The sequence below is a fragment of the Aquarana catesbeiana genome, linkage group LG06, assembly GCF_042186555.1.
Source record: "Aquarana catesbeiana isolate 2022-GZ linkage group LG06, ASM4218655v1, whole genome shotgun sequence".
NCBI lineage: Eukaryota > Metazoa > Chordata > Amphibia > Anura > Ranidae > Aquarana > Aquarana catesbeiana.
The window spans coordinates 335,355,098-335,369,296 of record NC_133329.1 but is presented as its reverse complement, the minus strand read 5'-3'; the positions used below and the strand labels follow the sequence as shown (position 1 = coordinate 335,369,296).

At 40.5% G+C, this 14,199-nt stretch overlaps 1 protein-coding gene across 1 annotated transcript in view; it reads right to left on the bottom strand.

Annotated features, from left to right (window-relative positions):
* Positions 1–4,055: 4,055 nt before the first annotated feature.
* Positions 4,056–14,199, bottom strand: part of OLA1 (Obg like ATPase 1) — a 294,690-nt gene continuing 284,546 nt past the window's right edge. Inside the window, exon 11 of the mRNA XM_073633868.1 lies at positions 4,056–4,539. Within this exon, the coding sequence (XP_073489969.1) occupies positions 4,438–4,539 (102 nt within the window). The 3' untranslated portion in view covers positions 4,056–4,437. The remainder of the gene's footprint in view (positions 4,540–14,199) is intronic.

Here is a 14,199-nt window from a genome sequence, read left to right as displayed (position 1 = left end):
TCTGTATTGGTTAACAAGTTAGGTAGGTATCATCATAGCAGGTACTGCTAAAAGTAAAGCATATGAATCTGTGCAATACCAGGTCAAATAGGGAAAGACCAGGAGTATTTAACCAGCCATCACGTACTCTCTCAAATGTGATGCGACATACACAGTGTTAAAGCGCTCAAAACATAGGGCAATGCTTGTGTGGTGTATCCACTCTTGGGAAGTAAGCTCCAGTGGGTGGAGTGAAATGCATTGTTTGGCACGTGGGTGGGCTCCTTCCCAGCCAGCACTCACAGTAGCATGTACAGGACTACACTTCCTAACAGCCTGAGCGGCTTACATACATACTATGGGTTCGCAAGAGTTAGGGGTGCTTCAGACTTCCAGTATTATAAAATAAGTATATGGCCTGGAATAGAGCTTTAGAGCTAACTTAGTACACACAAACACAATACCAACGTGTTTGGTAAACTATAAAAGATGGGTTTATGCAGAGTAAACATATACCAAACATGTCATGCTTTAGGCCGGGTTCACACCCATGCGAATTAGATGCGGGGTTTCTCCGCATCTAATTCGCATAGCAGGAGATTGTGACTGGCTTCCTATGGAGCCGGTTCACATATCTCCGTTGCGGCTGCGGAGCGCACTGCACAGAAACGCTGTGCGTCTTTGGCTCAGTTTCATGGCTGAATTGAGGCAAAGATTCTGCCGTGATTCATCCCTGAAACAGAGAACAGGGACGGACAGCGTTGCTGTGCGATTCGCGGCTGGTTTAGGTGTGAACTGAGCCTTAAAATTGTGCATGCCTGTGGAACGGCTACAAGCTACGATACCTAAAAATCTCCATAGATGACGCTTTAAAAGCCTTTACATGTTACCAGTTAATAATTACACAGCAGGTCTGGCCCTAGAATTACTGCGCTCACTCTAAGGTTCATGGTGATATCTCATATGTCTGCATCAATCACCGTTTACATGTGCATGTGGGACCTATGTACATGTTCACATTTGTGTGTGAGCACAGGGGATCTTTAAAAATGTTTTATTTTATTTACTTTTTTTTTCACACTGTAAGCTTTACATTTTTTTATTGAACTTTATTGCTATCACAAGGGATGAACAACATCCCTTGTGATGGGATGGGCCATGTTAGGTTCTCTTTATGAAGAGATCTGGGGTTGTTTAGACCCCATATCTTTTGTCTGTCCTCCAAAGCATCTGGTCAAACCGAGATCAGTTTAATCAGATGCTTTACAAGTTAGTAAAAGTGTGTAAGCAAACTGTAACCAGAAGTGATGAATCCTCAATGCTTCCAGTTTCTGATGTCATTGGGGGTGTGTGTGTGTGTGTGTGGGGGGGGGGCAACGGAAGTTCCTCTTACCCTGTACAGTGGATCCAATGCGACCAGTCACACTGGTACCAGGCTTCCTGGTGGGATGGGAGAGCTTGGTAAAGGAGACGGGGGATGACCCTCTTCTGTCACCTGTAAAAGTGATAGTGATTGGGTGGTTGTATAGCCACTTGGATCACCTTAAGGCTCCATTCACAACTAGGTGATTTGAATTGCCGCAAATCTGCTCACAATTACACAATCGCGGCAAAACGCATGATGGGTTTGCAGTGCCATTATTTCTCAGTGGCACCCCAAACGCGGAGCGATATTGCCACAAAATGTCCAGCAAACACCCAAGAAAAGTTCTGTGTCCGGAGAAAACAAGTAGAGACAAAAAGGGTTAGGGATTCTGCTTAGTTCTTCCAGACAAGTCTCATAAGGAGGCTCCTACCATAAATGTGGAGTGTTAACATAAACCCCTAGGTTCAATTGTACATTTAGAAACTGTGACTAAAAAAGGAGTTATTTCCCATTGCTAAATCTATCCTAAAAAGCATTCCATGGTTATAGAAGCAGGTGTAGTGGTTGACAGCTGGATAGTGGAAACACCATATATCTATCAGGCTCAATTTCTTTACCAGTAAGGTAAGTGGGTGTCCAACAGCAGCTAGAGTTTACGTCACCTTTTAACCACTTGCTAGCTGCCATAACCCCGGTATCCACTTCAGCGGGCGGCTTTCAGATAAAAGTGGTCTCAGCGGCGGATTTGCCGCAAGATCACTTTTATCGGTGGCAGGGGAGAGCCCCCCCTCCTGCCGTGCTCCGGTGCCCTCCGCCACTTACCGGAGCTGCCGGCAGGGGCGATCAGATCCTGTCCATGCTGTGGTATGGAGCTGAGTGAGGGAAAGATGGCCAAAATGTCACTTCCATCCATAGCTCTTAAAAGGGACATTCTTTTTTATTTTTTTCAAACAACATTTTTTTTTACTGCATTTTAGTGTAAATATGAGATCTGAGGTCTTTTTGACCCCAGATCTCATATTTAAGAGGTCCTGTCATGCTTTTTTTCTATTGCAAGAAATGTTTACATTCCTTGTAATAGGAATAAAAGTGACAATTTAAAAAAAAAAAAAAAAAAAAGAAAGAATAGTATAAAAAATAAATAACAAAAAAAAAATTGTTTTAACGAGCCCCGCACGCCGAGCTTGCGTGCAGAAGCGAACGCATACGTGAGGTATCACCACGATCGTTAGAGCAAGAGCACTAATTCTAGCCCTAGACCTCCTCTGTAGCTCAAAACATGCAACCTGTAGAATTTTTTTAAACATCGCCTATGGAGATTTTTAAGGGTAAAAGTTTGTCGCCAATTAAAAGAAAAGAGACACTCACAAGACGAAAGGGCTGCGCACCCCAAATAATAAATCAAAAAACGTGAAATTCCCCCAGGGGGGCTTTTTAGCAGCCAACAATGGTATGATTAACAAACTACAAAAAGGTAGTGTAATAAATAATTTTATTGATGCAAAAAGGTATTAGTACTGATATCTAGGGTCAGAACATGAACTGGAGTACAAGAACAATAAATTAAAATTGAAAGGCAATACCAATAACAAGAGGCAGTATAGGATATGTTACACCATAAGCAACAGTAATACAATAATACAGATGTCTTGTGTGAAGGATACTGACGCGTTTCGACCCCAATAGGTCTTCTTCAGAGGATATATGTAGACTGCTTTAATACATATAACCTCTGAAGATGGCCCATTGGGGTCGAAACGCGTCAGTATCCTACACACAAGACATCTGTATTATTGTATTACTGTTGCTTATGGTATAACATATCCTATACTGCCTCTTGTTTTTATACATATATCCTCTGTCCTCTGACCCATTGGGAATTTCCCGTTTTTTGTTTTAAAGTTTATTGCCATTCCACGAGCGGGCGCCATTTTGAAGCCTGACAAGTTGGGTATCAATTTACTCAGCATAACATCATCTTTCACAATATTAAAGAAAATTGGGCTAACTTACTGCTGTCTTATTTTTTAATTCAAAAAAGTGTATTTTTTTCCAAAAAAGTGCACTTGTAAGACCTCTGCGCAAATACGGTGTGACAGAAAGTATTGCAACGACCACCATTTTATTCTCTAGGTTGTTAGATAAAAAAATATATAATGTTTGGGGTTTCTAAGCATATTTCTAGCAAAAAAAATGATTTTAACCTGTAAACTCAAAAACGTGGCTCGGTCCTTTAGTGGTTAATCAGCAAATGGCAAAACAGAAAGTTTACACTTCTAACTGCTCAACTGCAGCATGAATTTCAATTATTTCAATTGGCTCTACAATACCAGGATGTTGCGTTGCAAGTGACAGATTCTCTAGTTTTTCAGCACATCCGCTCTTTTAAGGCGTCTCTTTCTGCTTGTATACCTCTACCTCCTGTATCAGTACTGAAAGGTTACAATAACATTTTTTTTAGCCATGGCATCTAAGTGTAGATATGCTCTATCCATTTTCAGGGACACATCCACACACAATTGTTGGCAAGCTAATCTTGTGATTCCCATGAAAGACTCACTTTTCAGCTACAATGACAGCTGCCCCACACTGGCAGTTACTGTATCATACACATGTCTTAAATTCTGTAATCAGCAGCCAGCAGGTGCTGTATCGCATTCAGCACACCACATCCACTCAATACAGACATCCCCAAACACACAGAGGCTGGTTTTTGTCAAATGTTTTATTGAGTGTAGACATCTGGAGTACTGTAAAACATGCATTATCTGTAGATTCAAAAAAAGAGCCAGCCACATTGTCCTCACTGTCAGATGTGTCAGGCTTGGCATACATGATGGAGATTAATGAAGTATCATGAGACTAGAGCGAGTCCTGAAAAGCATCTATGATTTCAAGTAGGATCTTAATCATTTGGAAAGCACATTTACTCAACTTGTATTTTCACAGTGAGGTGACACGTATCATTTCAAAACAAACAGCATTTATTTGGTGGGGAGGACGAAGGGGAAAATGGATCCCAGTTTAGTATTTAATAACAGAAATATTCTAAGTACAAATAAAAAAAGCAGCCTTTGTTTTGGCATTTAAAATTATTTCTTTTTGGATTGTTGAGGTGTATTGAATTTAAAGAAAATAATGTCTCCATCTTCTACCGTGTAATTTCTCCCTTGTTGTCTGTATTTTCCTGCAGCCTGTAAAACACACAAAATATACAGCGTATTAATTCTTGGTAGACAAAAACTGCAGATTGTATTTAGAAAGCAGCAGATCTGAAATTCACTGCAGGTGATTCTTCTTGCTCCATTAATTTAAATGACAGTGATTGATTTACTACAAGTGAATGTCCAGTGAAAGTCACATTCGTTACTTTATAAATATGCCCTTTTGTGTTATGTACAGACATTGTAAATACAATCTTGGCTTTGTCTTTTAAACTGGAAATCTGCCTTTTCATCACAGAAGCTTGCACATGCTTATACAGTTTGTTAAGCTGCATATATTTATTTTGAAAGTGCCTTGGTCTTTTATCATATATGAAACTCTGTTTGACTTGGTCATTATATCAGAGTGGCAAAAAAATGAACCCACACTAATAAAAAGGTTTACTTTGCAAGAGAAATTTTAAGTTGCCGATTCCCATCTTCCCCATGCTGCTTATGATCCTCCACTAGGCTTCCAGATATTCCCTTCTCCCCCATTTGACAGTATTTGCACTTGATGACTTGCCATCTAAGATGTCCAGCACTGTATTGTGGGAAAAAGGTGGAGTGATCTTGTGTTCGCCCATACCCAGGAGTTCTAGATATTTTGAGTGCAGTCTGTTGGTACGGGAGCATACAGAAAGCAAGTCCCAACTCCTTAAAATATTAAAGTCTTTGTTTAAAAATAACAAACATGTTATACTTACCTGCTCTGTGAAGTGGTTTTTCACAGAGCAGCCCAGATCCTCCTCTTCTCAGGTTCCTTGCCAGCACTCTTGGCCCCTCCCTCCTGCCCCCCCACAACAAGCAGCTTGCTATAGGGGCACCTGAGCCTCTATGTGACCATGCAGCCGCAGCTTCGCCCCACCCCCTCTCTCCCCTCATTGGCTCACTGACTTTGACAGCAGCGGTAGCAAAGGTCTCAGCCAATGTGGAGGGGAGTCCCAGACAGCTGAGACTCTCGTGCAACATCGCTGGATCGAGATTGGGCTAAGGTAAGTATTAGGGAGGCGGAGGGGGGCTGCTGCACATAGGTTTATCTTCATGCATAAAGATAAAAAAACCTTCTGCCTTTACAACCACTTTAAGCTGCCACCTTTAATGTGAACCTGCTGCCCACTAGCCCTAAGGAAGCGTGGCCAATTCTGTGAAAAACGGCTACAAAAAGGGCCAATATTTCTTACAGCTCTAAAACACTTGAAACCTGAGAAGTACAGTAAACAGAAAGTGCATACTTGTCATCTCTCCTGCCTATTGGGTGTATGCAATTAGCTGTGAGCACTGGGGTTGCAGATCGCACACCAAGCAGCTATGCGTGTTTGGTGACGGTGGTCTTGAGCGCCATATACACAGGGATATCAAGGCAAGATCCTTCTATTACGAATTGGAAAAATCTGTTTTGTATTCACAAGAGCATATTTTGCACAAAATACAGGCCCACTTTAGCAAAACAAAAAGTCTTGACATTTCCCTGCATGCATTACTTCTCTCTCCTAAGGCCACCATGAGCTGCTCTGTGCATTACTGAAAGCTGCTGATCCAGCGAGATCATGCTTGTAGGGTGAATTTCCGGGGTGCATTAGAACGGAACAAGAGCTTAATTACAGATGTCATTCTATTGTTAACCTACCAGTAAAAAGATTATGCCATTGCTTACTTCTTTTGAAAGGTACAATCTCCAGGTCTGTCATCCTTATCCTTGCATTACTATGTAGAGCCAATGAGGAGGACACCTGATATACTGTACAGATGTTTCTAGTCAGTGACGTATCCAGTAGTGAAGATAACATGAGACAGTTCTGGAAATAGTACACTAGAAAAACAAGTAAGGATTTAAAGTTCCAATATCCCGATTGAGACAGTTCCTTTTACCTGAATACTAGCATGAGATTTCACCCTTTGACATATACTTGATCTGCAATACCATGATTTTCAGCGAGGCAACGGTTAACAAAGGCCTAAATCTTGTATGCAGTTGAACCCTAAGACGACCATCCCGAAAATCCCTGAAGTGTATATTCTGGTGTAGTGGGATGATCCCAGACACTCTGACCTGCCATGACATTGCCATATGCTGGTGTATATGGAGAGGAGAGTCTCAGCTTCACAAGAGCCTCCATGTCAGGAAAAAGAATTGCAATTAAAAAAATAAAGTGTTACAACCGGAAAAAAACACAGAACACCAAATACTGAAAAATGTGGGTGACATGTATATCCGGTGAATGCTCAACTGCATACATTATTTCAGCACAAGGTATTTAGGAGGGGTTGTTATGTAGCTTAAGCATAAAAGTATTATTTCTCTTTGTAATTGGTATTGTGACATTTCTCCCCCAACCTCTCAAATAATAAGATAATAAGATTACAATGATTTCAGGAGCCATGGATTTATAATTTCAGTATTCTAGCGAGCACAAAAGAAATCCATATTAGGATGTACAAGGGAACAACAGTGATCTCCAGGAAGCCGCATGTCAGACATAATAATACTGGAACGCAGGAGAATGAATATCCAGCACAGACACACATCCATCGACTCTACTGGTAGGTTTACAGACAGTATAACATTTATACATTCACAGTTCATTCACAGACACTGTTATCAACAGCGATTGTCAGGCACAGCTTCTAAATTACATTAAAGGAGGTCACTACCACTCCCAAATTCTTCTGAAAATGCTACTTGCCTGGCTCTCATGCTGATCCAGTGGCTTTGAAACCTAATCAGGCACTGTTCTGAAATAGGCACATTGCTTAAAAGTTTTCACTTGTCTCCAACATTTTATTCTGCATGCTTGTGCCAGGTCAGTGACTTCCACTTACTCACAGATCTTGGTTGTGCAAGTATACACAATCCTCGGGTCTTTAACTGTGGGCGCGCCCCCTGCTCACCCACGGAGCCGATGTGAGTGCCCAGCGGTCGCAATCACCGACGGGCTCCCACGATCGCTCGGGGCACACAAAGAACCGGGATCTGTGTGCATAAACACAGTTTCCGGTTCTTTGAGGGGAGAAATGATAGATCATCTGTTCATACAGAGTATGAACAGCGATCTCTCTCTTCCCCTACACAGTCCCCTCCCCCTTCAGTTAGAACACACACTAGGGAACACATCCCCTTGATCCCCCCTAGTGCTAACCCCTTCCCTGCCAGTGACATTTTACCAGTAATCAATGCATTTTTATAGCACTGATTGCTGTAAAAATGCCATTGTTCCAAAAAATGTGTCAAAATTGTCCGTGTCCGCCATGTCGCAGTCTCGATAAAAATCGCAGATCGCCGCCATTACTAGTAAAAAATAAATAAATAAATAATAAAAATGCCATAAAACTATCCCCTATTTTGTAGACGCTATAACTTTTGCACAAACCAATCAATATACACTTATTGCAATTTTTTTTACTAAAAATATGTAGAACACATATCGTCCTAAACTGATGAAAAAAAAATTGTTTTTTTATATATTTTTGGGGGATATTTATTATAGCAAAAAGTAAAAAAAATTGCGTTTTTTTTCAAAATCGCTCTTTTTTTTGTTTATAGTGCAAAAAATAAAAACCACCGAGGTGATCAAATACCACCAAAAGAAAGCTCTATTTGTGGAAAAAAAAGACGCCGCAGGACCGCGCAATTGTCAGTTAAAGCGACGCAGTGCCAAATCGCAAAAAGTGCTCTGGTCAGGAAGGGGGTAAAATCTTCCGGGGCTGAAGCGGTTCACTTCCAAGGGAATGCTGATCAATGCCAAAAGTATCAGTCCTCATTTGCTAACCTAAATATATATTCTTTTCTATGCACATCTGTATCAGTGTATCGTCACAATCAAGTGACTTCATCAGGGAGTGAAGTCACATGATTGTGACGATACGCGTTGGAATAGACAGGCACTGGAAGTGACGTCAGGCTACGAGCTCGCTGCTCATTTTGTTTTTTCGTTTGTAGACGTATTTGTTATGCGAGTACTATTATTGGCTGCAACTTAATAAAACACACAGTTTTTATATACTTCACTATCTGGGTCCCCCTGCTCTATCTGGGAGGATTTCCATCGTTACTGACTAACACAGAGACGATACAGCACTTTAAATGAGGATCATCCACCAGGATACCAAGCCTTACCAGGATATCAAGTTCCATTGATGCCCCCCTGAATATTACTATACAAAAGGAATGTTGGGGGTGATCTACTGCAGGATCCAGGATTCCCTCATCACCACTAATCATTATTACGCTGTCACCTTACAGCGGTAAGGTAAGGAGCCACTGCACACTGAGGTGTTTTTACACTGAAGAGGACTATTACCTCTTATTCACAAAAGATTACACTTGCACAGAGTGTCACTTGGAGCACAGCACTTTATTCATTGCACCTTATGTATCATTATTTGTTTGAAGATTTATGTGCACTTTTGGACTTCATCCTTGTACTTTGTTAGCACTATCACTTTGATACTACCATCTTTCTAGATGCTATACTTCTGGAATAATTTTGTCCTTTTTTGCACTGTGAAGTATATTTGAGATTATTTAATTTTGAGCACCTAGCACTTTATACCGAGTTCAACGACTATTTGCACATTTGATGTATGTCATGAATATATAGCACTTTATATTTTTAGGGATTTGATACTTACTAGAGCACAACACCACTCATTGATTTTTATATATATATTTTTCTCTTGTTACGGATTGACCAATCCGGTGTCTGCTGCAACTAGTGCTTTACTTGCTCTGATTAAGGTAGCGCGGGAATATTCATTGCATCTAGGAACAGCTTGTAATAAACCATTTATCAATAGTTATTTTATCATGTGGGTTTAGTGACAAATTTTTAACATTGTCTGAACAGTGTCTTATAGGTATGCCTACACTGAAGACTAAAAAGTCTTACACGTAGTTGCCTTGTAAATGGCCTGAACTTGCACCATTAGCTCCTGCTGATTATGTATCTAGCGAAAGTGCAGTGTGCTCTGCATTCGGTGTGTCCTGAATGCAGAGTGCTGTGCTGCAATGGGGGCTCGCATGTACGGGAGCGACCTCATTGCAGCCCGGGCATTCAAATGGCAGGAGAAGGCAAACCTGGACAGAAGGCAATGCACCACTGGAGGGCACTGATTGTATAGGAAGTCTGTTATAATGTGCTAGTATGTGGAGCATACTAGCACATTATGGCATTAACCTGCAGGGGGCCTAGCTAAAAAAAAAAAAAAAAATTCAGAGTTTTTATTCAAGCTTTAAACTGTAACTTAGATTTCCAGTTGCGGTTACAAAAATAAAAAAAATAAAAAAATGAAATATTTGTTATGGGCAATAAATATTTTGTTTTCGGCCACATAAATTTAGCTACACCACCTAATGCCGTGTATTAACTAAATTTGTCAGCAGGTCTATAATCAGAATTTCTTCGAAGTACATGCCTTTAGTTGAGTGCCTAGAGCCATAAACCATTGATATGTACCGGAGGCCAGGAAGAATTAAACATTTTCATTAGTAGGGTCAAAATACAAATATTTTTTGTCGGACAGAGCTGAGGATTGTAGTAGTTCTCTACAGTTAACATTTATATACAAATCCAAAAAAGTTGGGACGTTTGCACATCTCATTAACCCATATTGTATTCACAATAGAAAATACACAATTATACTATTTTAAGAAAAAAAGACAATGTAATTTTGAAATGGTTGGCAGCAACATGTCTCAAAAAAGTTGGGACAGGGCCATGTTTACCACGGTGTAGCATCCCCTTTAACACTCTGTACATGTCTGGGAACTGAGGAGACCAGTTGCTGGAGTATTGGAAGAGGAAAGTTGTCCCATTCTTGCCTGGCATAGGATTCTAACTGCTCAACAGTGTCTTCTTTGTCGTATATTAATTTCAAGATGTGCCAAATATTTTATACTGCTGAAATGTCTGGACTGCAGGCAGGCCAGTTGAGCACCTGGTGTCTTGTACTACGAAGCCACGTTGTTGTCATAGATGCAGTATGTGGTTTAGCATTGTCCTGCTGAAACATGCAAGGCATTCCTTGAAAGACGTTGTCTGGATGGGAGCAAATGCTGCTCTAAAACCTGGATATATATCTTTCACCATCAGTACCTTTCCAGATGTGCAAGCTGCCCCATTCCTTAGGCATGAATGCACCCCCCATACTATCAGAGACACAGGCTTTGAACTGGGCACTTATAACCAGCTCTCCTCTTTAGACTGGAGGACGTGGTGCCCAAGGTTGCCATAAAAGAATGTCAAATTTGATTTCACTTTCCAACAGATCCTTTTAAATGCGCTAAAGCATTGCTGTTTGAGGGCACAAAGATCACAGGCATCCAATATATCATTTCAGCCTTGTCCATTGAGAGATTTCTCCAGATTCTCAGGAATCCTTTGATATTACATACTGTAGATGATGCTATATTTAAAGTTTTTGCAATTTTACGTTGAGGAACAATATTCTGAAACTGTTCGACAATTTTTAGATGCAGCATTTCACAGATTGGTGAGCATCTGCCCATTTTTACTTCTGAGACACGCTGACTCTCTAAGATGCCCTCTTTATACCCAATCATGTTACTAACCTCTTAACGCCAACACCTCCTGGCCCTTTAAGAAGTTTATGACGCCGGGAGGCAGAGCGGGGATTGACAGCACATGAGCGGCGTGATTGGCTGTCACGTGATCTGAAAACTTTCGGTTAGGTGCCGATAACTGTCAGGAGCGCATGTGCGCTTTCGGCATAGCTGTTTAGACATCAATTCAGGCAAGTATGCGGCCCCTCGGGGACAAAGACCAGGCACTGATAGGCCGCATGTTTGTGTGCAGCCAGCGCCAAAGGGTTAACCCAATTTTTATTTTTTTTGCAAAATGTTCTTCCAGCGCTTCCTTGTTAGTACAACTTACTTTGCAAGCTTTTTGTTGCCCTGTCTCAACCTTTTTGAGATGTGCTGCTGCCATCAACATAACTTACCTTATTTTTTTTCTTAAAATGGTACATTTTCTCAGTTTAACCCCTTCCCGCCGAGCGTACGCAGATATGCGGCCTCAGCTTTCGGGGGTTATACCGGGATGATGCCCGCAGCTGCAGGCATTATTCCGGTACCGTTTTTTAGAGTGGTCGATCGGCTATCCAGGGATAACAACCGATGCGGCTAAAAGCCGCTCGATTGTTATCCCGGAGGAGCGGGAAGGGACATCCCCCCCCTCCTGCCGCTCTGACCGGGCCTCGATCTGCCACTTCCGATGGCTAGAGAGAGACTGGCACGAAGCCGGAAACGGCTTCGTGCCAGTCTCCTGAATCTAAACACGGAAGCGATGTCACTTCCTTTTTACTCGGCTGCCAATGGCGCCGGATTTTAAAAAAATATACAGTATTCAGAATTGCCGTTTTCGGCGATCTGAATACTTTGAAGTGCAAAGGAGGGATTGGAGGTCTTTTAAACCCCCGATCCCTCCATAAAGAGTACCTGTCACCACCTATTACTGTCACAAGGGATGTTTCCATTCCTTGTGACAGCAATAAAAGTGAATTATTTAAAAAAAAAAAAACACAATTTAATGATATAGAATTAAATAAAACGAATAAGAAAAAAAATTTTTTTTAAAGCGCCCCCGTCCCTGCGAGCTCACGCAGCAAAGAAAACGCATACGGAAGTCGCGCCCACATATGTAAATGGTGTTCAAATCACACATGTGAGGTATTGCCGCGATCGTCAGAGCGAGAGCAATAATGCTAACACTAGACCTCCTCTGTAACTCTAACCTGGTAACCGTAAAAAAATTTAAACCGTCGCCTATGGAGATTTTTAGGTACCGTAGTTTGTCGCCATTCCACGAGTGCGTGCAATTATAGAGTGTGACATGCTTGGTATCTATTTACGCTAAGTAACATCATCTTTCACATTATACAAAAACAAACACCACTGCACAAATACCGTGTGACATAAAATATTGCAATAATCGCCATTTTATTCTCTAAGGTCTCTGCTATATATATATATATATATATATATATATATATATATATATATATATATATATATATATATATATATATATATATATAATGTTTGGCAGTTCTAAGTAATTTTCTAGGAAAAAATATGGATTTTAACTTGTAATCCCCAAATGTCAGAAATAGGCTTAGGCGTGAAAGGGTTAAACATTTTATATGTTTTATATGGTCTTATGTGAATACAATATAGGTATATGAGATTTGCAAACCATTACATGTTTTTATGTAGATTCTATAAAACATCCCAACTTTTTTGGAATTGGGGTTGTATTATTACTGTGATCTCTTCTCAGACACACTGATTTTTTAATCACAGTTACTTATTCTTATGTATTTAAGGTGTTTAAATGTATTAAGTTACATTCAGAAATACAAGTAGAATTGTACTACAATTTACTGTAGCAAATTCTCATTTTCTGCATTCCTTCTACAATAGCAGTTAGACCTATTCTGCCTACTGGAGCTCTACACAGTTAACAGGATAAATTTTGTTTATCCCATTCTCCAGCTGTCTCATTTAGTAGCACAGTGTCACTAATCTACTTCAGCAAGTTATGTGTGATTGAAAGCTACCCCAATGCACAAAGCCAGCACAGCTCCAAAGCACATGCGTTACAGCACCATGTGTTGTATCAGAAAAAAAAATTCTGCATGTCCCTTTTTGCCTTTTCCTGTGCAGTGGCAGCTTCTTTAACACTCATGGGTTGTTTTACTGCAACCCAAATTAACGTGTGGCGCAGTGGGCGTTATTACAATGCACAGGTACTAAGAAATATATATCTTAAGCAAACTTAAGGGCTACGATTGCTCTTCTAATAGCCACAAAGTGAGACTGCGTTCCAGGAGATCAAAAAGGTGGAAAAAAGGTAGATGCTAAACATGTACTTTGTGTTATCACATTTATCTGAAAACATAACTAAAGGCAAAACTTTTTTTTTTTTTTTTTTAGTTTTAGATAGAGTTGAGAGGGATTAGAATGCCTCCATTTTTACTGCTGTCCTTGTCCCCTTATTGGTCCTGCTTATCATTATCACTGAAAGTGAAAGTAAAAGAAAATCCCAAATTTTTGATTGTCCCCAGAACAGTAATAGAGGGGATATCTTTCAGTAGGGACACTAGTTCTGGTGACCTCCGCCCCCCCAGGTTCCCTTAATTCACAGGGATTTCCTCTCACTTCCTGTTTTGGCTATGGGACAGGAGGTGAAGGTAAATCTCCGTAATGGGAAAAAGATAGCAAGAATAAACCTTATGGGGGTTAGAACCCTCGCTTACTCTTTCCAAATTTAAAAAAAAAAAAAAAAAAAAAAAAAAAAAAAGGTTTTGCCTATAGTTCTACTTTAATAAAAAAAATAACTACTTTAAAAACATTTTTAGTACATTATTATTATTCACGATTTATATAGCGCCAACAGTTTACGCAGCGCTTTACAATGTATAGGGGGGACAACACAATTACAGTACAGTTCAATACAAAAGGTACAGGAGGGCCCTGCTCATAGAGCTTACATTCTAAGGGAGGGGGTGATGGTACAAAAGGTAATAGCTGCAGAGAATGATTTGATGGGGGTGGCTCGGGGACAGTTGTTAGGTGGGTGTGGGATAGGCTTCCCTGAATAAATAAGTTTTCAGGGATCTCCTAAAGGTGGA